The 23,221-nt window shown below is 43.4% G+C and overlaps 1 protein-coding gene across 4 annotated transcripts in view; it reads right to left on the bottom strand.

Annotated features, from left to right (window-relative positions):
- Positions 1-23,221, bottom strand: part of PDGFD (platelet derived growth factor D) — a 174,580-nt gene that overhangs the window by 4,578 nt on the left and 146,781 nt on the right. For all 4 annotated transcript variants that reach the window (XM_005308450.5, XM_008173911.4, XM_065581523.1 and 1 more), the window contains one exon: positions 15,552-15,766. In XM_005308450.5, the coding sequence (XP_005308507.2) occupies positions 15,552-15,766 (215 nt within the window). The remainder of the gene's footprint in view (positions 1-15,551; positions 15,767-23,221) is intronic.

Below are 23,221 nucleotides of genomic sequence, written 5' to 3'. Positions count from 1 at the left end.
GTTGTTGAAAGAAAACCCTTTACTCTGGAAAAAAAAGCAGCTTTTTAGGGTTTAGCTGGTCTCTTCTTTAAAGGTGAGGCACTATTGAATTAATTAGAATAGTTCAAGGAAGGTAACTCCATGATACCACCTGCTTCTTGTTTTTGTGACATCAGTAGTATTTTTAGTGTCATGAACTTAAGGATATAAAAAAGGAGTAGAATATTCCAAAAGTGTTTGTTTTTGGACTGGTGAAAAAAGTAATAAACTCATGGTTTTCATGTCAATATTGATCTCTACTAAGCAAAGCAAGGCAGCTCAGCTTTTCAGATTATTTTCTCACAAAGCATGTATAACTACAGCCATGCCCGCTTCATCACATAAAAACAATGAATTATATCATGGCCATATAACCATTACACTAATAAAACAGAATCAAATAGAAAACTTAACCACTGAGCTGGATTTTGTGTTTATTGGCGATATAAAAAAGGCTATTATAGCCTTGTAACCTTTTTCATACAAATGGCTATGTAGCAGCACAGTAACATGCTAAACAATGTATTTATTTATTTATGTATTTTTGCTTTGTAGATGTATTCAAATGGCTCAAAGATTTCAAGGTCAGGTGACTCTCTGGCAACTGCATAGTTTTTCTCAGGGGGGAAAAAAGAATGTTTGCCTGTTCTACCCTGCCAAAGGATCTTGCTCACTGAGCTTAGGTGGAATTAAGAACATTTGAAGAAAAACAGAAAATTAATGAGAAGCAGGAGAAAAAAGTCATTTAGAAGGGGGAAAAAGATCACCTGTCTAGGCAGTAGCTTCTGAGGCAATGACTTCTGAAGTGGCCAAAAGCTCACCTGCTGGAAAAGGATTTAGGGGTCATAGTGGATAAGCAAGAGTTCCTGCAGTGCTGTGGCAAAAAGGGCTAATGTGATTCTTTGATATATAAACAGGGAGTAATGAGTAGAAGTAGGGAGGTGATTATGTCACTGTATAGGGTATTGCTTAGACCAATATTGGAACAGTGCATACATTCCTGATGGCTGCATTTTTTAAAGATGTTGAAAAACTGGAAAGGATGCAGAAAAAAATGCTTCGAAGGTGGGAGAAAATGCCTTGCAAAGACAGAATTAAAGAACTCAATCTGTTTAGTTTATGAAAAAGATTGAGAGGTTACATGCTTACAGTGTATAAATACCTTCATAAGGAGAAAATCCCAGGTACTAAAGCACTCTTTAATCTAGCAGAGAAATGCATAAACAAGAACGAATGGCTGGAAGCTGAAGGCAATTCATTAAAAATCAGACACAATTTTTTAAAAGTGGGGATAATTAAACATTGGAACAAATGACCAAGGGAAGGATCCACTACCAAGGGTAGATTTCCATCTCTTGATGGCTTCAAATCAAGACTGGATGCCTTTCTGGAAACTGTTTTAGCCAGACATGGGTTATTGGGCTAGGTATAGGGGGAAATGGGGGAATTTAAAGGTCTCTGATATATAGAAGGCCAGACTAGACAATATAATGGTCCCTTCTGTATTTAAATTCTATGAATCTATGGAAGCAATTCATAGCAATCATTTGCCACCAATAATAGGAGAAGTGGAAGCTGTAGTCTAAAACAGGACTCCAGCATCTACTCCAGTGTGTAATCTAGCACTCGAGCCCTACTTGCACTACAGTTTCTCCCTTTGTTACTACTGGTGAAAGTATAGTGGAGGTGAGTTTTGATTATGGATTTCTTAGTGTAGACAAGAGAGTAGGGAAGAGCAATTCCTTCCACTGTGGGAATTGTTGGGTGAAATTCTATGGCCTGTGCTATTTAAGAGATCAGACTAGAGGACCATAGTGGTCTCTTCTGGACTTAAAATCTATGAATGTCCTCTGAGGATAAACATAAATGTAGCCATATCCAATATCCAGCTAATATCTCATAGTTAAGCATGGGTGGCGCATGACTCCCACATTTGGGGAAGCTGTGCCTGAGCACCTGAAGCTCTCTAGAAGTGGGGTGTGCCACCGGTCCAAGGCCCCGACCCCTGCTCTGCCTCAAGACCTGACCCTGCATGGCCACCACCCCTGCTCGCCTCCCCTCCATGTGCCTCTCATGCCTCTTCACCTGCTGCCCATGCGTCTCTCCACCCCCTTCCCCAGTGGGGCCCCCCGTCCACCACCTGCACCTCTCTGCCTTCCCAGAGGGCACAAACGGCAGGTGGGGGAAGCAGCAGAGCAGAGTGAGTGGTGGGCGGGAGGGGCTGAGGGGGAAAGAGGGTGGAGAGGCCTGAGAGGCGGGCGGGGAAAGCAGCAGAGAAGCATGAGCGGCGGGCAGGGGGTGGGCCCCACAGGGGAAGCATTGGAGAAACACGAGAGCCAGGCAGGGTCACCTCACTCCCTAGGTGTCAGAGCCTGAGAGATAACACCTACACAGCTATTTTTAGCATGGTAGCATGAGCCCCACAAGCCCAAATCTGACAACCCTGGGAGGTTGGCTGCTGCAGGCTGTGTAGACATAGCCTAAGCGTTCAATTGGTGGGCTCATAAGAATGGGGGAAAAAAAACAATATTCAGGTCCCTAACAGGGAGAGGTTTAGATACAGGAAGGAATGGCTTATGACACCTTTCAGGCATTTCACAGTAGTGGGATAGGTGAACACAGAGCAGTTCTCCACCGGACGATGGAAGCCATCAATAGCTGTCAAATGTACGCTTAGGGAATGGACAGACAGGCCCAATATCTTTAATGAGAGAATTAGAGGGATTCCTGATTCCTCAGGAGACAAGTCATGCTGCTGACACCACAGGGAGAACCGCTTCCACTTGGTGGCACAGAACTTCCTTGTAGAGGGTCTTCTGCTACTGTTAAGGATGCTGACTGTCCATCCAAAAAACATGCCGCCAGATGGAGGGAAGCTGTACTGAGGTGGATGGCCCTGCGACAGTCTGTGTTCTATTCTGAGACAGTAGTTGTGGGAACGGCTGAAGGTGAATGCCTGGGGGAGAGGCCAACTGTAGGAAGGTGGTGAACCTGAATTGGCTCTGCCCTAGAGAGCTATCAGGATCACTTCTGCCTCATCCAGCTTGATCTTCCCAAGGATGAGACGTAGCAAGGGTATGGAAGGGAAGGTGTATCTCAGCAGGTCTGACCATTGCACCAAGGAGGTGGCCCCTTGGATGTTCAAGCCTTGGGTGGCTTGGGAACAATATGCTGGGCACTTTTTGTTCTGCTGGTTTGCAAAGCTGTCTCAGGATGGGGTATCCCAGAGATGGAAGCTGTACTGCACTACTGACGGGTGGAATGTGTACTGCCAAAAGGGTAATCAGATGCCAGATGCACTAGTTTCACAGCTAGACCACTTCTCTGCAGAGTGGGGCAGACCTCTGTGGTACACAGCGGTCATGTCTGATCTGACTTGGACGTGTGTAGACCAAATGAGGAGGAGGAGGAATGCCTTGCATGCCTCGTGAACTGCCTGAAGCAGAGACCAGGAACACTGAGCTGTATGACTGCCTAGATGTGCTCTCTGTCCCAGCATGGAAGGCAACCAGAATGAGAATCTTTCAGGGGATCCCCCCCTCTCCCTTTTTCCTTTCCACCAGGTGAGTGACAACAAAAGCATGTTCGGGAGAAGAGAGACCTTTTTGTTCAAGGAGTCTCTGCTTGGAGCATAGACCATCCTAAGCCAGATCTGAAAGCACTGTAAACGTAGCCTTGTGAATGGGGAGGTGGATGCGGCCATATGGCCTAGCAGGGCCAGGCAGGATCAGGCTGTGGTCTGAGGGCTGAGATGAAGCTGGGTGATGAGATCCCTCATAGCAAGGAACCCAGTCTTGAGGTAAGCAAACTCTTGCCCTGATTGAGTTGAAATTTGCTCCAATAAATTCTATAACTTGTGTAAGGGTTAACGTAGACTTTTCTGCACTTACTTGCAGCCCCAGAGCATGAAAGAGTTAAAGTGAGGAGGTGTTTGCTGCTTGATATGACTGACCCATGGGAAGCCAACCATCCAGGTAGGGAAATATTGGGTTGCCTTGCCTGCGAAGTCATGCCGCCATCACGGCGAGTACTTTAGTAAAAACCCTCAGGGCCATCGAGAGGCACTATACTGGAAGTGCTCTACACCCACAGGAACCTCCTGTGAACTATGTAAATATCTAATTGAGAAAATACACATCCTTCAAATCCAAGGCCACAAACCAGTTGCCTTCATTCAGAGAGGGGCTTATCAAGTCTGAAGTGGTCATCCCGAGCTTTGACTGTTGATTGAAGACATTCAGCTGTCCGAGGTGCAGGATGGGGGTAAGGAAATATCTAGTGTCAAAGCCCTTCCTTCCCCCTGTGACAAGGGGTGAACAGGCTGTATTGACCCTAGCTGGAGAAGGGAGTCTGACTCTTGTTTGAGAATCCTCTCGTAAGAGGGGTCCCTGAAAATGGATGGGGACTGGGGCTTTGGAGAGGGGTGGGACACAGGGACTCTAGCGTGTAGCTAGTCAATATGATGTCCAAGACCCATGTGTCCAACTTGCCACATTGGAAGAAAATGGGCTAGGCAGCCCCCAAATGGGGGAAAGGTAACAGGTGTTACGGAGACTGATTGGTGGCTAGGGTGGAAGGGAGGAGGAGTGTGGTGCTGCATGACTGCCATGCTGGACCAGTTGTACTGTCGCCTCAATCAAAGGTTCCTGTGGGGACTCGGACTCCTCTCTGGAAGACCATTGCTAGGGGTGATGTGCAGGGACCTCAGACTCTGATGTCCCAAAGTATGGATTCCAGAAGCCCTCATATGGGGACCAGTGACTGAGGTCATATGAATAGGGAAGTGGGCCCCACAGGAATAGGGAAGTGGGCCCCATTGGTTCCTTGGCCAATAGTGCAGCTTTGCGAGGTCACAACAACATCCAGGTAACTCTGGAAGCTCTGACTGGGCTGATGGTTCTTTGCCAGATTGCTGGTACCATGTCATTTTTGTCTCCGAAATAGGAGTTGGCAGGGTCAATGGTACCGCATGACCTGACTCCGACTGATCAGAGACAGGAGTTGGTGAGTGGTGTGTTGATGATGCCGGGGCCTCCACCGGATGGCTGGATCTTGGGCCAGGAATACCTACTTGACAGAGCTGGGACATCTCTCAGCAGAACTGGATTCAAGAGGATCAGAGATTCTGGATTCATATATATTGCAGACCCTCAAGAAGAGTGGATCAAATGCTCACCAGAAGAGAGCTGGCAGGCGTCTTGAATTTGACCAGATTCGCTTGTGCCAATGTAGAAGCGGTGAACTTTCGCTGGATTGGTATTGACAATGTAGAGGAAGAATGGCCCCTTCTCTCTGCGCAGTGCCAGAATTGAACCTGACCTCTCAGAGTGTGATTTCTGGGCATTAATAGCTCCTGGTACCATTGGTACTGGCCTTTCTCTGTGAGCTCCAGATGCTTCCTGATCTGGGGTGTGAATTCTCAGGTGGTGCCAGAGAGGGGGAGAAGTAGACCTCTTTTTGGAGGGTTTTTTTGGGTTGTTTTATCCCTCTTCTTGTGAAGATGTTTACCCTTTCCTGCATCGTGCCTTCGTTTCACAGAGTCCTTGGGACTGGAGGACTCTGAACCGGTGGATGCTGGAGCTGGAGGGGTGCCAGCCAATGGCTCAGGTCAGCTAGATGTGGAGTGGAAGGCCCAGGGTCCAAATGGGGCCTCATGGATAGCTCCACAAGGTGTCTCCAGAGTCTGAATTCTCAAGACTGCCTGGTACATGGGAGAAAAGTGTGACAAATATTGCAGCTTGAGGGAATGTGTGTTCCCTGAGGCAGCATAGGCAACTCTCATGCGGGTCACTCACCAGGAAGAGCTGGAGGCAGGAGAGGCAAGGTTTGAAGCCTGGAACTTTGGGCATAGTAGGCACCCCAACTGGTGAGGGATTTAATGGAGGGAGACTCCCCAGTCCCTGAACTAACTAAACTATTTATATTTTTTTTCAGGCTTGAAGATCAAGCGGGAATGCTGGAAAGAGTACAGACAAAGGAGACTTCCACCTTAGACCTAAGGATACCCACTGGGACTCAAAGAAGAATTTACAAATCTTCACTCCAGACTTTTCTCACTCTACCTAACCCTGCATCGTACCCTGTCTCACTGACGTCACCACCATCAATTTAAACTTTAATAAGGACAAAACTGAAGTCTTATTTCCTCTCCCCACCCATTCTCTGAGGAACACACCATTATACTCCCTGTCACTCAGTCTTGTAACCTGGGAGTCATCCTTTATTCCTCCTGCTGCTTCCTTGCATTTCTATTCTGCCTGTATATAAATTCTGTAAAGCTCTCATTCTTCCCTGTCTTGATCACTGTAACTTACCTCCTAAAGTCTCTCTCTCTCTCACACACACACACTGCCTATTTAGTTCATACAACACCCCTCCCCCCGCAAACAAACAGAGCACATTCCTTGCCCATTGATCTGACCACATCAACTCCTTTCTGAATGAATCTCTTCTTAGGGATCCCTTCTTGTCTCTTATGGCATTGCCCCACCTACCTGTATATACCTTACTTGTCCAATTCTCCCATGATTTCCCACATTCCATACTACCACCTATGCAAGGAAATCCCTTCCTGAGCAGACAGAGGAGACCACTACCCTTTATTCACTCCACTGCCTCCTTAAGGCTCACTTCTGCAAAAGCAGTGAGAAAGCAGTCAACTAGGTGACATTTTATTGGTTATTAAAGAAAACCTAACATTTCTTTATTGCAGCATTCCATACATCAGTGACCACATTATCTTAGTGCTGTGATTTTCACCTGTCCTCCCCCATGCTCTTCCATATTGTTTTGTTACCCACTATGCTGTGTCTGGTGAAATCTGTTTTTTCGCAGTTTGTTACAAGGTTCAGTCTTGGCATATGTATTCTGAGGGGCCTAGCAGCTACTCAGGTGCAGCACAAAATAAAAAATACCACTGCTAATAATACTCTGAACCTTGTGGCTTGGACCCTTCCCTGCTACCTCTCAGATCCTAAGCCATTCATTGTCCATCCTGAAACTTAGGCAGAGGGGCTCTAAAATTGTTAGAATAGGAGGAAAGAGAAAAGAATATCTGTTAACATTCTGATAACCAGTGAAAAAGGCAAAAGGCCTTTGCATGACAGATAGTCAAGAAGTGGGTAAAAGGTGCAAGAATGGGCCTCAATACTTTCCGTTTTCCTTAAATTTCTCTCAGCTGTCTTGCACAGAACAATGTTTGTGCAGAAGGTTTATATACTGTGACAAATTCTAGTTACTGCCTTAAGGGTGCTCATCCCTCATGGAAACTCATTTCACATCTCATCAGTTACAGCAATGAGATGGGGACACTGATTTCTTGTTTCTCAGAGGTATGCACATGCTGGGTGGATGGCACAGGCTCAGTCCTAGCAGCATAAAGAATTGGACTGAGATCATCCACGGGATTTTTCTTCCCAAAGGGCTGAGCCTATGCTGTCTTCAATTTTAGAATATAAGATTTCTCTCTGGAACAACCATTCTACTTATTTCCATAGAGAACTGGGTGCAGAGGCAATTGTGTTTTCATTTCAAGTCTATCTCAGCAAGTTAGATGAAAGCAGACACGGACATTTGATTAAAGTATGCTGTATTCATTTACATTAATGATTACTGATTTGCCTTTCCTTTGTGAGGAGCCCAGTGGTTTGCCTGATGGAATCACTTACCAAAGAACTTGATTGAGAGAAGCTTTTAAACGGAATTAATGCATAAGATGTGAAGATTGGCCAGTTCGGTTTGCAGGGGTTCATGCCAATCTGTTTTAAATTTTGATTCATGTGTGCTTACCTGCCTTGACTTCTGGGCTCCTACAAACCAGTTTTCTTTAATTTCATGTTGGAACAATGCAAAACCATCCTGCTTCACTAGGTTTCTGTTCAAAACCATAAAATGGGCAGTCTGCTCAAATCAAGGTCCTGTTTAATTCCAAAAGTTCTTGAGCTTTTTGGGCAAACTTGCCCTAAATTTCAGGTTTGTAAGAAAACTTTTATGTCTCACTATTAACATTTTGCAAAGCATTAGAGTAGAGGGGGTATCCACAATGGGGTATTTTCATATTTTCTGCTGTCTGGTAGCTAATACCTTGCAAATGGACATGAAAGGGAAGAATTTTATACTCTTGGTGGAGCTTCTGAAGAACTAAAGCAGTTGTCTGAGAAAATTAAAGACCACATGACAGCTGCCAGTCATGTTGCTTAGTATACTAGTGGAGAGTGCTCAGATACCACAGTGATGGGCATGGTCTAAGAATCTGAAGAGAATAGAAAAGGGATCTAAACAAAAATCAACAATATCAGGAAAAATAACTTTCTCAAACCTCTCTCTCTCTCAGCACAGTTAGCATTGGATGTACAAAACAACCCCTCAGTTGAGTGCATGCAACTCGCTGGATAACTGGGAGATATTGACTGCAGGGTGGGAAAGCAGAAGGTTGTAGCTGAAAAATGTGCCTTTCCTGATTCAACCCTAAATAGGAGGCTCACTGAGGGTGAAGTGAAGGCTTTCTCAGGCACACACAAAGACAGGCAGGCATCAAACACTACACAATTTCCTGTGTGATTGGCCAACACATTGACACTGTTGTAAAGAAAAATATTCACAGATGACAGTGACAGTGGAGCCAACAACAGCAGTCCAATAGTTCAGGCTCCAAGAGATGGTTTAGGCAAAGTTAACACCAGGAATAACAAAGGCCTTGAGCAGTTTCTCCTATTATGAATGTCTTATGAACTACATCATCTCATGACATCTTTTGTTCTCTTTGGCATGTAAAATATACTAGACTTAGACTCTCTCTGAATTTGGTGCTTAATCTGCACTCACCTTAAATTGGAGGTGGAGATTTTAAAGGAAATGAACAGCTTTTGTGATGTAAAAATAAATAAGAAGCCCTTCCCCTTCCATTCATGATTTATCATCTTCTGATTAAACCTCAGTGGGTTTTAGATCAGACCTCTAAAGTACAATGCAGCTACATGGCTTTAAAACAGATAAACCCATGTCCCTCTCACACTGCCCCCACTTCCAAGCTGTTTCTTAAGTAAAAAGACAGCTAAACACGGAAGATGATGTTTGGCTAATGCTCGGACACAGGAAAACTAAAGCTATTTACAGATGAAAAATATTTTGGACTAACATTAATGGACATATCTGTAGTGTATGACAAGTGGATTTATTTGCATAACTTGTATTAATGTTAGTGGGAGGCTTGCGGCTAAATTGCTGCTCTTTGTGCTGTTAATTCATTCCATTTACATTTTTATTTACAAAAGCAGAAACACTGTCTTTAATTCATACTGGTCTGACAGACAAAAAGCACAGTGGAATAAATTAATAAAAAAGGGAAAATATGAACTCTGAATTTAGTGAGTTAAGTTTTTGGGGAACTTAGGCATTGCCAAACTGATTCTGACCAATGTTTAATTACACTGCTCTACAGCCAAAATGCTTCTGAAATAAATGTAGTTAAACTTTACTAATTCTGGGTCACTGAGAACGAAAACGATGCTTAAAATTGTTGATTGGCTCTAGTTTTCAAGATATGCTATTGGGTCAGTATATATGACCCTTGACTAGGGAATGGCGGAGGATAAGTGAGTTATAAAGGGAAGGGATCTCAATTTAAACCAGAAATGACTCAAATACATCTTTGACTGGATCTATGAAGAAATCTATGACTGGGTTTGGACAGTACTTGCTTTTTAGGCAAAACAATGAATGATGCAATCTGAAGCGTCATACATGATATGAATTGTATCATGTTATTCCTAGAAGTCATGGATGATGCAATCATAACGAAGCTTACATCACTCTGCTGAACAAATTGCCCTATATCAGCTCTAGAAATCATACAGTGTCGTGCTCTCTTATTTGTCAGTGTTTGATTTTGCAAAGGGACACATTTCTGTTTAGCCAAAGTGAGCAGAGATGCCTCGTACTTGTGTGAACAGTGCAGATAACTTCTGCTATGTTTGTGGTGAAGTGACTTTTGCATCACAAAAGCGCAGTATAACCACTATGGTTAAGAAAGCCTATCACCTTTATTTTGGCTGCAAAATAGGAGATCAGGACAAGAGGTGGGCTCCACACATATGCTGCAACACTTGTGCAACAAATCTTCGCCAGTGGTTGAACAGGAAAAGGAAATCTATGCCTTTTGCAGTGCCAATTATTTGGAGAGAGCCAACAGATCATACCAGCAATTGTTACTGCTGCATGGTGCCTCCAGTTAGGAAAGGTGTATCAAAGAAGAAAAAGTGGACTGTGCATTATCCAAACATTCCATCAGCTATACGCCCAGTACTCCACGGAGAAGGACTGCCGGTTCCTGATGCACCAGAATCATTCTCACTTGAGTCAGATGAGGAAGAGGATGAAACTTCTGGTCCTGAATCATCAATGTCACAGGACTCACATTTTCTCCCATCCTCCTCCTCTGAACCACACCTCATAACACAAAGTGAACTGAATGAACTTGTCAGGGATTTGGAACTCCCCAAGAGTAAGGCAGAGCTGTTGGGCTCCAGACTACAGCAGTGGAATCTCCTGGCAGGTGATGTTAGGGTTTCCATGTTCCATGACCGTCAAAAGGATCTTGTCCCATTCTTCTTCATGGAAGGTGATCTTGTAGCCTGCAACAACATCGATGGCGTGATGGCAGCCCTCAACATCGTTCACGATCCAGATGAGTGGAGACTGTTCATTGATTCATCAAAGACGAGTCTTAAAGCTGTTTTACTGCATAATGGCAATGTTTTGCCATCAATTCCAGTTGGTCATGCAGTCCATATGAAGGAAACCTATGACAACATGAAACAACTTTTGAGGTGCATAAACTATGACCAACATCAGTGGCAGCTTTGTGGCGATTTGAAGGTTGTTGCTCTCTTGCTTGGTCTGCAGACTGGATACACAAAGTACTGCTGTTTTCTCTGCGAATGGGATAGTCGTGCAAGAGATTCCCACTACATCAAGAAAGACTGGCCACTCCGACAGTCATTGGAGCCTGGGAGGAAAAGTGTTTAGCATCCACCACTTGTTGAATCAAGGAAGATTTTGTTACCACCCTTACACATCAAGCTGGGTCTGATGAAGAACTTTGTCAAGGCCATTGACAAAACACAAGCAGCTTTCAAGTACCTCCGTGGAAAATTTCCAAGGTTAAGTGAAGCTAAGATAAAGGAAGGTGTCTTTGTTGGTCCTCAGATACGTGAACTTCTTCGAGATGATGCATTTGACCATGCACTGCGTGGCAAGGAAAAGATGGCATGGAAAGCCTTCCAGTTAGTGGCAATAAATTTTCTCGGCAACAACAAGGCAGACAACTACAGGTTGTTGGTGGAAAACTTCCTCAAGGCATACAAAAGTCTTGGTTGCAACATGTCACTAAAGATACATTTTTTGCACTCTCATCTAGATTTTTTTCCACCGAACTGCAGAGCAGTGAGCAACGAGCACGGCGAGCGATTTCACCAGGACATTGCAACAATGGAGAAACGCTATCAGGGCAAATGGAGCCCATCAATGCTTGCAGACTATTGCTGGACAGTGACAAGAGATGCTCCATTTAATGAATACAAGAGACAAGCCAAGAAGTGCCGAGTAGACACTGAATAGGACTAAACTATGTACATAATAGTTTTTTGCCTTTTGTTTAATAAATTTTTTTATTTATATAATCCTTTTGCTGATTTTTAAAGTGTTACATAAACAGGACAGGTGAAATATTATCATGTAAAGCAACCATAAACACATGAAAAGACCTAGGTTTACAATTTATGATTAAAACTCTACTATCTACACAATATACATAAACATAAAATGTAAAAACTTAACTATCTTAGAAACAGTAGCCAATCAGTTGTTTTAATTGTCATATTTGAATTCAGCACATCAAAATACATAATAAATAGCACATTTTATCTCTGAAGCAGACGACTTCTCAAAAATTGTAGACCAGTGTTATCTGCAATATTATAGTAGCTGTGTTGGTCCCAGGACCTGAAGAAGAGCTCTGTGTAGCTCGAAAGCTTGTTTCTTTCACAAACAGAAGTTGGTCTAATAAAAGATATTATCTCACTCACCTTGCCTCTCCATTATTTTATTAGGCTAATATTCCATCACAACAGTACCAAAATGCCCAGTGATGAACGATTATTCAATAGCATGTTTATGGGGGAAGTTTTTTCCTAACTGCTGTCCATAGTTGTCTTATGTTCTGAAGTTGATGTGACTGAAGTTCGTATTTGTGTGTCTAATCCGCACTGAATCTTTCTACGCCATCTGCTACAATAATATTTTGGGGTAGTTTTTAAAAGGTTGTTGCACAAAAAAATCATTTTTGTCATTTATATTTTTAAATGTTTTGCCTTTCTCTTCATTGAGTCTCCCCTTGTTCTTTTGTTAAGGAAAGAAGGTAAAATCAGAGGGGCCTTATATTCCTTCTTTGTACCATTCATTCATTTTATATACGTCTACCATATCCTCTCTTATTTGTCTCCTCTCTAAACAGTTCTAAGCCTTTCAATCTCTCCTCATACAGAAGTTTTCCATTTGTTGCCCTTCTCTAGACCTTTTCTACTTCTGCCATATTCTTCTCAGACTTAATGATCAAAACTGAATGCAGTACTCCAGAGGAGGGTGAACCACACATTTATTTAATGGCATGTTAAACATTTTCTGTGTTTTTCTCTATCATTTTCTATTCATACAGTGTAATGTACTATTTGCTTATTTCACTACCAATGTATTGAGAAAGTGTTTTCGTTAAGCTCTTCACAATGATACCTGGGGCCAAATTCTCCTCTGACTTTCATGCTGTGCATGGAGTTGCATGTCAGGTCAGAATTTGGCCTTCAATCTTTTTTCCGGCATTGTGACACAATGTTCCTTCTAACATGCACTGCCTGGCATTTGTTTACACTACATTTCATCAGCCATTATGTTAGGTACCTCTGAAATTCCTCACAGCCTTCTCTAATCTTGACTCACTTAAATAATTTTGTATTATCTGCATATTGTGCCACCTCACAGTTCACCTATTTCCAGATCAATAATAAATATATTAAATAATACCCAGTCTGAAAGCTCGGGAAACCTGAAAGTTAGCCTCCTTCTATGTTGAAAATTGCCCATTTATTCCTACTTTTTGCTGTCTATCTCTTAACCAGTTTCTAATCCATGACAGACCGTGTCTTGTAGATTGTAAACTCTTAGGAGGAAGGAGCATATCTTTTAAAATTCTCTCTAAACTGTTATACAAAGCTGTGATAGCATATACATATTTTTATATAAGCCATACTTGCTTCTTTTTATCAGCTCATATTCATCTAGTAGACATTTTTTGCAATTATTTTATCCAAATTATTTTTTCAATTAATTTACCCAGCCTTGATATAAGGTTCTCTGGTCTGTAATTATACCAGGGTCATCCCATGTATCTTTCTTAAAAAAATGGTACAATTTTAACTAGGCTCCAGCTCTTTATAGCAGCTGAATTGAAGCCAACTCTAGTTTGCAATAAATTTGTGGAAAGACCTTGTGCCTAGGAAAGTGAGTAACGGTGCTGACTACAGCAAGATACAGTGCCTGCTTTCCCACAAACTCTGCCTACGCATCTAGGTCTTGACCTCCAACAACCTCCTGGTATTCCAGCCCTCAGCCTCTCCTGAGCTAGTGGTTTTGTGATGTGAGCAAGCACCCTCTCCAGATTAAGAGTCCATCAAATTCCTTTTCATTTGCGACTTAAACAAAGTAGGAAAATAAACTCTTACAGGCGAGTGTGGTGTCTGGCATGAACTCAACATGGCACACGGCCTCATATTTTGGGTTGTTTCAATGGGCAATAACTTTCAATGCTATTTTTCACTCTCTGTTGCTGTAAATACTCTCTTGGAAACTTGAATATAAAGTGTTCTTTCCTTGTTGATTTTTACCCCCCTCTTCTCCCGCTTGTGATTGAAATTAATTAAAAATGAATATGGTGAGTTTTGTTCTTATGGGACAAATGCTGCCCTCGCACAAAATTGCTGAGTGGGAAAAAGATAGGACAAAAAGAGTCCTGCAGTGGAGTCAAAGGTGCTTAGTTTGTCCTATCCAGTTGTGGTCTTAAGTGAGGCAAGCATGGCAAGGTGAAAAGCAGTTAGACAGAATTATGCTGTGAGAAAAGCAGCCCCCCTCCCTAGACTAGAAAGTCCCAATGAGCCTAGAAGGAGTTTGCACTGGTATAACATACACCTTCTTCTAGCCCTCTCAGTAGCTATGTCACACCATTTTAGGCCCTCATCTTGCAATCTGATCTAGGAGAGTGGGCTTGTTCATCTGCATGGAGCCCGGGTAGATCCAGAGCCTCCTGGGGCTTTTTCTAGATTTCCTTAGACTTACATAGAGTCCCACTCACTTTCCAACATGTATCTCACCTCCCCAACCCTGCTTAATCACCACTTCTAAATATGGTTCACTGAGTCTAAGCTGGTGTAATTCACAATTCACACAGCAAGGGGGCCACACAGAGGAATGCAGCAAGAAAAGTAATTAACAGGAAGGTGTAAGAAAGGGCAGCTGCAACCCTACCGAAATTTACATCTTCTTATGCGGTCTTTGAAACCCTTAGCATAAAATTTATACCAAATTAGGCTCCCTTGCACAGCAATAGAATTGGTATGTGTAGGTCTAAGAAAGCCTAAGGCTTTACCTATGTTAAATGTTACAGCAGTTTAACTAAAATAGTTTTTAAAAGCAAAGCCCTTTATGGAAGCTTAAAATCAATTTAAACTTAGCTTCTATCATTTTAGCTGAATTCAGTTTCTAATAGTCTTTGGTGTGCTAACAGAACTGGGGCACCTTTTAACATAGACAAGGCCCAAGTGAATACAGGGGAGGCTGTTCTACACTATAGTACATTACCCCTCAGCGTGGGTGCTGTATATTGTATTAGACATATATACATGCGATAATCTTCGATTGTGTCTATATATGTTTGACAAACATTTACAGCCTGATTCTCAGAGTTGCTGAACATCTCTAGCTCCAACTCACTTTACTGGGGACTGAGGGGGCTCAGCATCTTCGAATAAGAGGCTATTAATATGTGTTAAATATATATATAATGCCTTGCCATTCCTTGCACTTATATTAGTACATCTCTGCCTGGGCTGTGTCACTGATCCTTGCTCTCGTCTATGGAATAAGGTATGTTTCTTAGCCATGTTCCCTAGTGACTTAGGTAGAACTTAGAAAACTCCTATTTATTTTTCTGCCCATCTAGGCATTAATAATGCACTCATTGCCATCGTGTGCAAGTGCCAATTTCAGTGTATGTTTCACCAAACACGCTGCCCCCAAATGGCGAGCCTTATTGTATCTCACATGCAGTTTTAAATGCCTTCAGAGGAGTTTGCCGATCTTTAACGCTATAGAAGCACCAACATAATCACTGAGGGCAGCACACACAGCTCTGGGAATAGTATTTCCAAGTCTGCTTTAGCATGGAACCCACAGAGGAATCACAAAGAAGAAACATAAGAATGAAATACCTCATGATATTTTTTCACTGTTTTCCCTGCCGTGCACATGCAGGATCTCCAGTTCACTGTTCCACAGCCACAATTCCCGCCACAGCGCTGGACCAGGAAGCAGCGGGGAAAGAAAACTACATTTGTCAGCTTCAGTTCCTCCCTTAAATTGACAGAGTAGTTTCTTGGAGTGCAGCTGTAACGTTTCACATCATCATTCAATCTGTCCAGGTCAACTGCAAAGCAAAAGTGGTCTTTGTAAGGTTGAGTGGGAAGTGTCTTAGAGTGAATTGCTCTCTTGCATGGGAAGTCACAACAAAGGGTTGTGCTCCGGCAGCATCATTCAGAAAATAAATTAAGTGTCAATGTGACTTCTTTAAAGGTAAATATCAGGAACCCAGTTTTTATGTGATTGCACAAGGTCATCTTGGCCCTGATTCTGTTCCACTCAAGTCCACGGCAAAACCCCCATTGACTTTAATGATGCTGGATCAGGGTCATAGTGGGTAAAGCAATGGGATGGAACTCAGGAGACTGGGTTCCATTCCCTGCTGTATGACTTGGGAAAAGTCTCTTCACCTCTCTGTGCCTCTGCTTCCTCTCCCACCATTTGTCTTGTCTCTTTAGATGTAAATGCTCTGAGACAGAGATTGTCGCTTATTATGTGTTTATTCAGCACTTAGCACAATGCAGCCACAATTTGAGTTAGGACCTATTGTTGCTACTGTAATACCATTAAATAATAGAATATCAAAGTCTAAATATAATTTAAAAAGTTGTCAAATACTCTTATTTCACTGAAATTTCCATGCACAGGTTTTCCATTGTGGTGAGTCATCTGATGTAAAAATACAGTCAACAGTGGTTTGAAGAATAATTATAATTCATGGTTATAAAATCCCTACATACAATGTTATAAAAATTCCCTAAAGCCAATTTTATAATTAAAAAAAAAAGAGGACTAAAAATCACCTATTTTAGTTTTGGAAGTTCTTTTTTTAGCTTTTCATCTTTTCTGTTGGATTCTGCCCCTGAATTTGTTGATGAAAATTTGAATAATACATCGATAGATGGAGGGAGCTGACTAATGCAATTCTGCAGCTTCCCCATGTCAAGCAAGAGTTCATTCTCTGAACTGAAAATTGTAACTGGTAGGAAGAGACACATTAAAATGCATTCTAAATTAATTTCTAATTGATAAAATGTAAAATCTATAGCTTGAGAACGAGTCACAATTTGCACTGGAGAAGCCACCAAGCCACTGCATTGACACTGATTTACACAATCTGCAGAGGAAGTAGTGATTGGTAAATAATATGCACCTTTAAATTGTGGCTTTGAAATATTTATTTATCTGAGATACATATGCACGGTGGTTATGTAAATGACATTAGCACCAGTGGACACACTCAAGTCTAGTTCATTTTTCATGCAATGTGTTAACCCAGTTGGGGGAAAGTCAGCAGATAAATCAGGATTTTGGACATGTTGTGATACCATGAAAATCATCTCACCATGAAAGCTCAGCTGTTCTCTCAAGAGAGCTAGTATCCCTACAAAGAAGGTACATAGCTTCCTCTTGAGAGAAGCACAAAATCAATGGGAGTTACCAGTACACGCATGCATTGAGAGGAAAATACACTCCAAATGCACATAGCTAGTTCTCGGAAGAATAAAAAAATATTGATTTCTTTGTTTCAACAGATTATATTTTGTTCTCTGTTGTCACTCTTCAAATGCACTCCCTCTCACTCTTGTTCCCACAGGCTAATTTTTTTCACAGGGAAGAATGTTCCCTCTGCCTCCAGCTCCCATCATTCCCATCAGCACTTTCCACACTCCGCTTTGTTTAAAGATAAAGCAAAACTTAGTTTGTTCACCATGACTTTAACCAATTGGCAATCAGAAAAACTGACCAAATGGAGATGGTGCAGATTCTATAGTCATGATCAGTGGTATCTCCGGAGGGGAAGTCCTAATGCATTAATATACTGTACCACATCAATCCAAGGTGGAGAATTCTGGAACAAGTAGTCTAGGGTTGGAATGGGCTGGATAGATGAGCTGCAATGAAGGTGTGGAATGGGGAAGGTGTGGAAAGGTGTTGTATGGTGCCTACCCATGCTATCCAACTCGTGTGTTAGAATATCTCTATAGTGCTGGAATCTAAATTCTTAAAATACACCTCTACCTCGATATAACGCTGTCCTTGGGAGCCAAAAAATCTTACCGTGTTATAGGTGAAACTGCGTTATATCGAACTTGCTTTGATCCGCCGGAGTGCGCAGCCCCGCCCCCCCAGAGCACTGCTTTACCGTGTTATATCCGAATTCGTGTCATATCGGGTCGCATTATATTGGGGTAGAGGTGTTTAAGGAGGGAAACAGTCTTGCATGGATTATTTAATGCTAGCTTAAGACATTAGGGTGGCATTTGTGAACGGGATATCTGTAGATGAATTTAGAATAAAATACTCAATGCTTGATTCAGCGCTGGGCTTCAGGGGCATCTGCTGACATAATGCAGGTCACAGGGCTGCCAGCGACGGGTCATTCACTTAGAGAGGGCTTGCTGCAGCGCACTGCACCTATATCCCCCACTCTAACAGGGTACACCCAGCTGGCCATCACAGTTCTAAAAGAGAATAAGCTGGCAGGGGACGGGGCACCCAGAGAATGAGCTGACTCCCTGCAAAACCCATTTGGCCTTCACCCGTAGAGCATCTATCCTTTAAAGGCACTCACCTCTGGTGGAGCTCACAGGGAATGTGGCAGTACAGACACCAACTTTCCTCTATCTTGGGCAAATCTCTCCTGGGGCACAGCATGTGCCACTGCTGCGGGGCTACATTGAGCTAGTCTGGATTATTAGTGTAATGAGTTCATCATGGGATTATGTCTTAACATTCAGACTGCAGCTGATGGAGAATGAGGCTGCCCACTTATTAAGGGTGACAGCATATTACACGAGTCACATCGTGGCAGCCACAACTAGCCAAAGGGCTTAAGCCCCCTGGTTTAAAGGTTACGGCATTCTCCATAAAGGGTCTTCAATTCTGGAGTGTACTTCGCCCACTGACCTGCCACAGCCTTAATTTGGTGTCCTTTAAAACTTTACAAGGCCTTTTCTCTCAGTTTTTTTCTGAGCCAGGGACCATGGAGAGAAAGGGGAGATAGTGCTGAGTTAATGGGAGGGTGTAGTGGAATAGTTGCGTTCTTGGGTATTTCAGAGGGGTTGTAGTTTAATGACAATGATGCAAAGTGATAGGACTGGTTATTTATAGCAAAACCATCTCCCCACAGCTTGGGATGGATCAGGGGTGAAAGTAAGGCGGTGTGGGCCGGTATGGCGAACCGGTAAAAAGCGGCCGCCGGTACCAGCCCCTACCGCCTTTCTTTAACGTCGCTGCCGCTTTTGCGCCCCTTGTCGGCGGCCCTGCCGGGTCTCTAGTGGCAGAGCCGCCGACGGGGGAGAGCTGCCGCAGCAGTGCTTTAAGCAGGGTCCTTAAGCGCTGCTGTGGCAAAGACCCTGCTTAAAGCGCTGCCACGGCAGTGCTTTATCGTTGCTTCCCCTTTTGCCCCCCTAGGCTGCCAAAAGGGGGGCATCAAAAGGAGCAGCTGCCCCGGGGCTGGTAATTTAAAAGGGCCCAGGGCTCTGGCCACTGCTGCGGTAGCGGCAGCAGCAGCCGGAGCCCCGGGCCCTTTAAATCGTGACTGGAGCCCCGGGTGGCGCGGGCCAGGCAGCCTGGAAGGGCTGGCTGGGGGATTCTGACCCCCCAGCCCTGCCCCTTCCGCCCGAGGCCCCGCCCCTTCCAGAGAGGGGGGCGGTGGGGGTGCAGAGACGGCCCCCATACCACTAAGTTTTCAATTTTACTTTCACCCCTGGGATGGATAAATTTATAAAGAACTCTAAATCAATTAATGAAATAATACATTTTTGGTATGTATATTTTTCTAGCATTAGCCACCGGGGAAAAATATGAGGAATATTCCAAGATGCATGCATAAAGACGTTTTGGATCCGCATCTAGATTTTTCCATAGTGCTAAGCACCTACTGATTCCACTGATTTCATTTGGCATTGCAAATGTTCAACACCTCTGAATCTCATACTTTTGTAAGCATGGTCCAGATATAAAGGGATTAAGAAGCGCACGGGTCATCCACTACAAATGTCACCTAGAAATAATACTGAAGTTCATTTTGGATTCTGCCCTAGCAAGGTGGGACAAACTAAGCAGGCAACATACATGCTCTTAACAGAAAAGCCACATTCTGATCCTACCACCGAGATACACAAGAACTACTCCCACTGCTTAAGTGACTTTAAAACACCATTTGTAAATCATTAACAAAAGGAAGTTCTCTAAAGAACTCCCTCTCCAGAAAGTCCAGATTTGAGCTTTTCTTCGGTCTCAGAATTGTTTTACTTTTTGGAGCCAGTTCATTTCCTCATTCATATAACAATGAGATCTTACAGTACAGACAGCTTCATGCATCATTTCACTGCTGTGACTAAAAGGTAACTGAGTCTTGGTGTGAAATCCTGATGCTTTCCTTATCAAGGGATTGAAACCACTGAGGTCCTTAATTTAAAACTGGAACTAAAAGGTTCTTCAGACGGGCTGCAAATGGCTTCAAAACTGAACTTACAGAATTTTTGCAATTTTTGGTATGTGTCCTAAAGCCTGTCAGGGAATTCAGCTGTGAATCCTCCGCTGAAGTCCGGCACCTAGGGAATTTCTTGCCACTGCTGCCACCACCTCCTGATAACTCTTAATCCAGTGGTTAGGGCACTCACTTAGAATGTGGGAGACCCCCGGCAGTTCAAGTAAAGTCTCTCCACCTGACAGGAATAAGGGATTTGACCAGGGATCTGCCACCTCTCAGGTGAGTGCCCTAACCACTGATCTATAGATATTCTGATGTGGGGCTACCTCAGTCTCTCCTGTGGATAAATAATTATAGAGTTACTAGAGCAGGAGGACTGGATCCTGGCTCTCCCACAGCCTGCGGATGCTCTAACCACCAATTATAAAGTCATTCTCGTACATATGTGCTCTCTCTCTCTGGCCCCAAAACCCCACAAAGCAGAACAGCTTCAACAGGAGAGACTGAGGGAGCCCCCACATCACAATATCCGATAGCCCAGTGGCTGGGGGCATTCAACTGAACGGTGGTAGATTGCTGTTCAAATCCCTTCTCCCCCTCAGTTGGAGGAAGGAACTGGGGGTCTCCCACATTCCAGGTGAATACCTGAACCACAGTTATGAGGAAGGTCCCCCTCCCCCCGAGCACAGCTAATGGATCTGGCCCCACAGGTGAGTTAGGTAGAAGAACACCTATCTTCCCCAGTTTGTGAATCACTCTGTGGCTTAGATCTCTAGATACCTAGAGTGAAGCAGCACTGTGCATGCTCGGAGGCAGCCAGGGAATTTTCACTGCAATAACTTAGGCACTGATTGAGTTTAGGCACATACAGGGCTCAGCGGCAGCCGAGTGCATGGTTTTGTGAAAACCACTGCTGCCTGATTCTGGGATTTAGGAACCTAACTCCCTTTGTGAATTTAGCCCACAGGTGTGTATGTGAGGCACAATAAGCCACTGCAATTTTCAACAGCACAGAAGCTACTCTAAGTTGCTGAGGATTCAACCCCATATTTACTTAACAGAGCCAAATCGTCCATTGGTGTAAACTGACATAATTCCATTGGTCTCAATGAAGTTATTCTGTTTTACCCCAACTAAGGAGCTGGCCCACAGTTGTAAATCCTCAATAAATGTCTAATAGTAACAGATATTTTCTTTGACATTTTTAATCCAGTGACATATTCAATATATTTGAGAACTTTAAGATTTATCAAATCTTTCTTAGTGGCAACTGGAAGAAAAGGATGCTGCATTTGGATTTCCACTTTACTTACAGTTCCCAGATAAAACTCTCTCATACAACAACTACTATTTAAGATGGAGAGGGCAGAGATTTCAGTGGGATTATAACTGTCCATGGGAACAAAGGTTCACAATACATGTTCCTATTAAAAGCTGGGACACCAATTATGTAAAGGGAGTGGGTCAAGTAGTACGAACAAGCCCAAACCATCGCTGTTGAAAATGGGTGCAGCTCTGACACCAGTGGTAAATATGACTTCACAGGCTTCACCAGCCTTTAACAAGGTTCACAAGAAAAGCTTTCTGTTGCAGTGCCGTTTGCTCTAAGTGTCCCCAGTAACTTCACATACAGTAACAGGAAACATAGGCACTGAGTTTTTCCCCGGGGTTGCTCCACCCCAAGGCCCTGCCCAAACTCCGCCTCTTCCTGCTCCCACTTCACCCCTTCCTCTGAGGTCCCATCCTCACTTCACCTCTTCCTGCCCCACTCCGCCCCCTCCCCCAAGGCTCCGACATCGCTCGCCTCTTCCTACCCTGCTCTAACCCTACCCCCGAGGCCCCGCCCGACCGCCGCTCTTTGCTCTCCGTCTTCCCCTAAATGCCTCCCTCCCAGCCACCAAACAGCTGATTGGTGGTAGCCGCCTGAACAGCTGTGAGCAGTGGGTGCTGAGCACCCACTTTTTTTTTTCCTGTTGGTGCTCCAGCCCCGCAGCACCCATGGAGTTGGCACCTATGACAGGATATATCCCATTTGCAACAGTGGGGAAGAGGATGCATAATCACTGGGTCTGAGTTATATTATGAAATATGCAAAGTATAGCTAAAGTAATTCCTGACTAAGGGTGGGAGGGGTATTCTGTTTGTTCAGGGCTTACAGTAGAATGAGTGCATTTAGATAATTAGCAGTAATTTGAGATGGTATGTCATGAACTTAGAGTATACATATTTGCCATTAAAGCAGAGGCATTTTGAATTTGTGCTGTTTGTATTTAATGTCTGATGCACTGTAACTTGCTGGCGACTATCCCAGAACCTTTCAAGGAAGAGTACATGGATGTTTGCGGTAATTTATTGGCGACTGTTTGCAAACCCCTGAGAAATGAAATTCTTCAGTTCACATTTTGTTTAATTTCTTGCTAAATAATTTTAATTAATGTTAAATAGAAGCTGTGGTTATGTGCACAGTGAACTGCCACAATTTCGGGAATTGATATATTCATTTGGCCATTACTTCATACAAGTTGGGAAAGTTCCATCCAGACTTGTGGTCCCTGTGCTTCTTTCTCTTTCCCCCCTTTAGAGCAGAGCCTGGTTTGTTTATTTATGTAACTTGTAAAGCTGTCACTGTAGACAGATGTTATCTCAGGAATATCCCACCTGATTAATTTCTTCTGATAGCCGAAGGCTTTTTGCATATGATTGTCCCAAAATAAAATAAGCAAAGAGTGAAAGTGTGGGGGCTCAGGCCTGTGCAGCGTCCTTCAGTGCCAGAATGTATGTTCTTGTTTACTGAGATTATTTCAGAGTGGTAGCTGTGTTAGTCTGTATCAGCAAAAACAACGAGGAGGCCTTGTGGCATTTTAGAGCCTAACAAATTTATTTGGGCATAAGCTTTCATGGTCTAGAGCCCACTTCATCAGATGCAAGGAGTGGAACATACAGTAGGGAGGTATAAATACACAGCATATGAAAAGATGGGAGTTGCCTTACAAATGAGGGGTCAGTGCTAATGAGCTAATTCAATTAAGGTGGAAGTGGGCTATGCTCAACAGTCGACAAGAAGGGGTGGGAATCACTTTT

This window comes from Chrysemys picta, chromosome 1 (assembly GCF_011386835.1).
Source record: "Chrysemys picta bellii isolate R12L10 chromosome 1, ASM1138683v2, whole genome shotgun sequence".
Taxonomy (NCBI): domain Eukaryota; kingdom Metazoa; phylum Chordata; order Testudines; family Emydidae; genus Chrysemys; species Chrysemys picta.
Note: the sequence above shows the minus strand (reverse complement) of the source record. Positions and strands in the feature narration are given on the sequence as shown.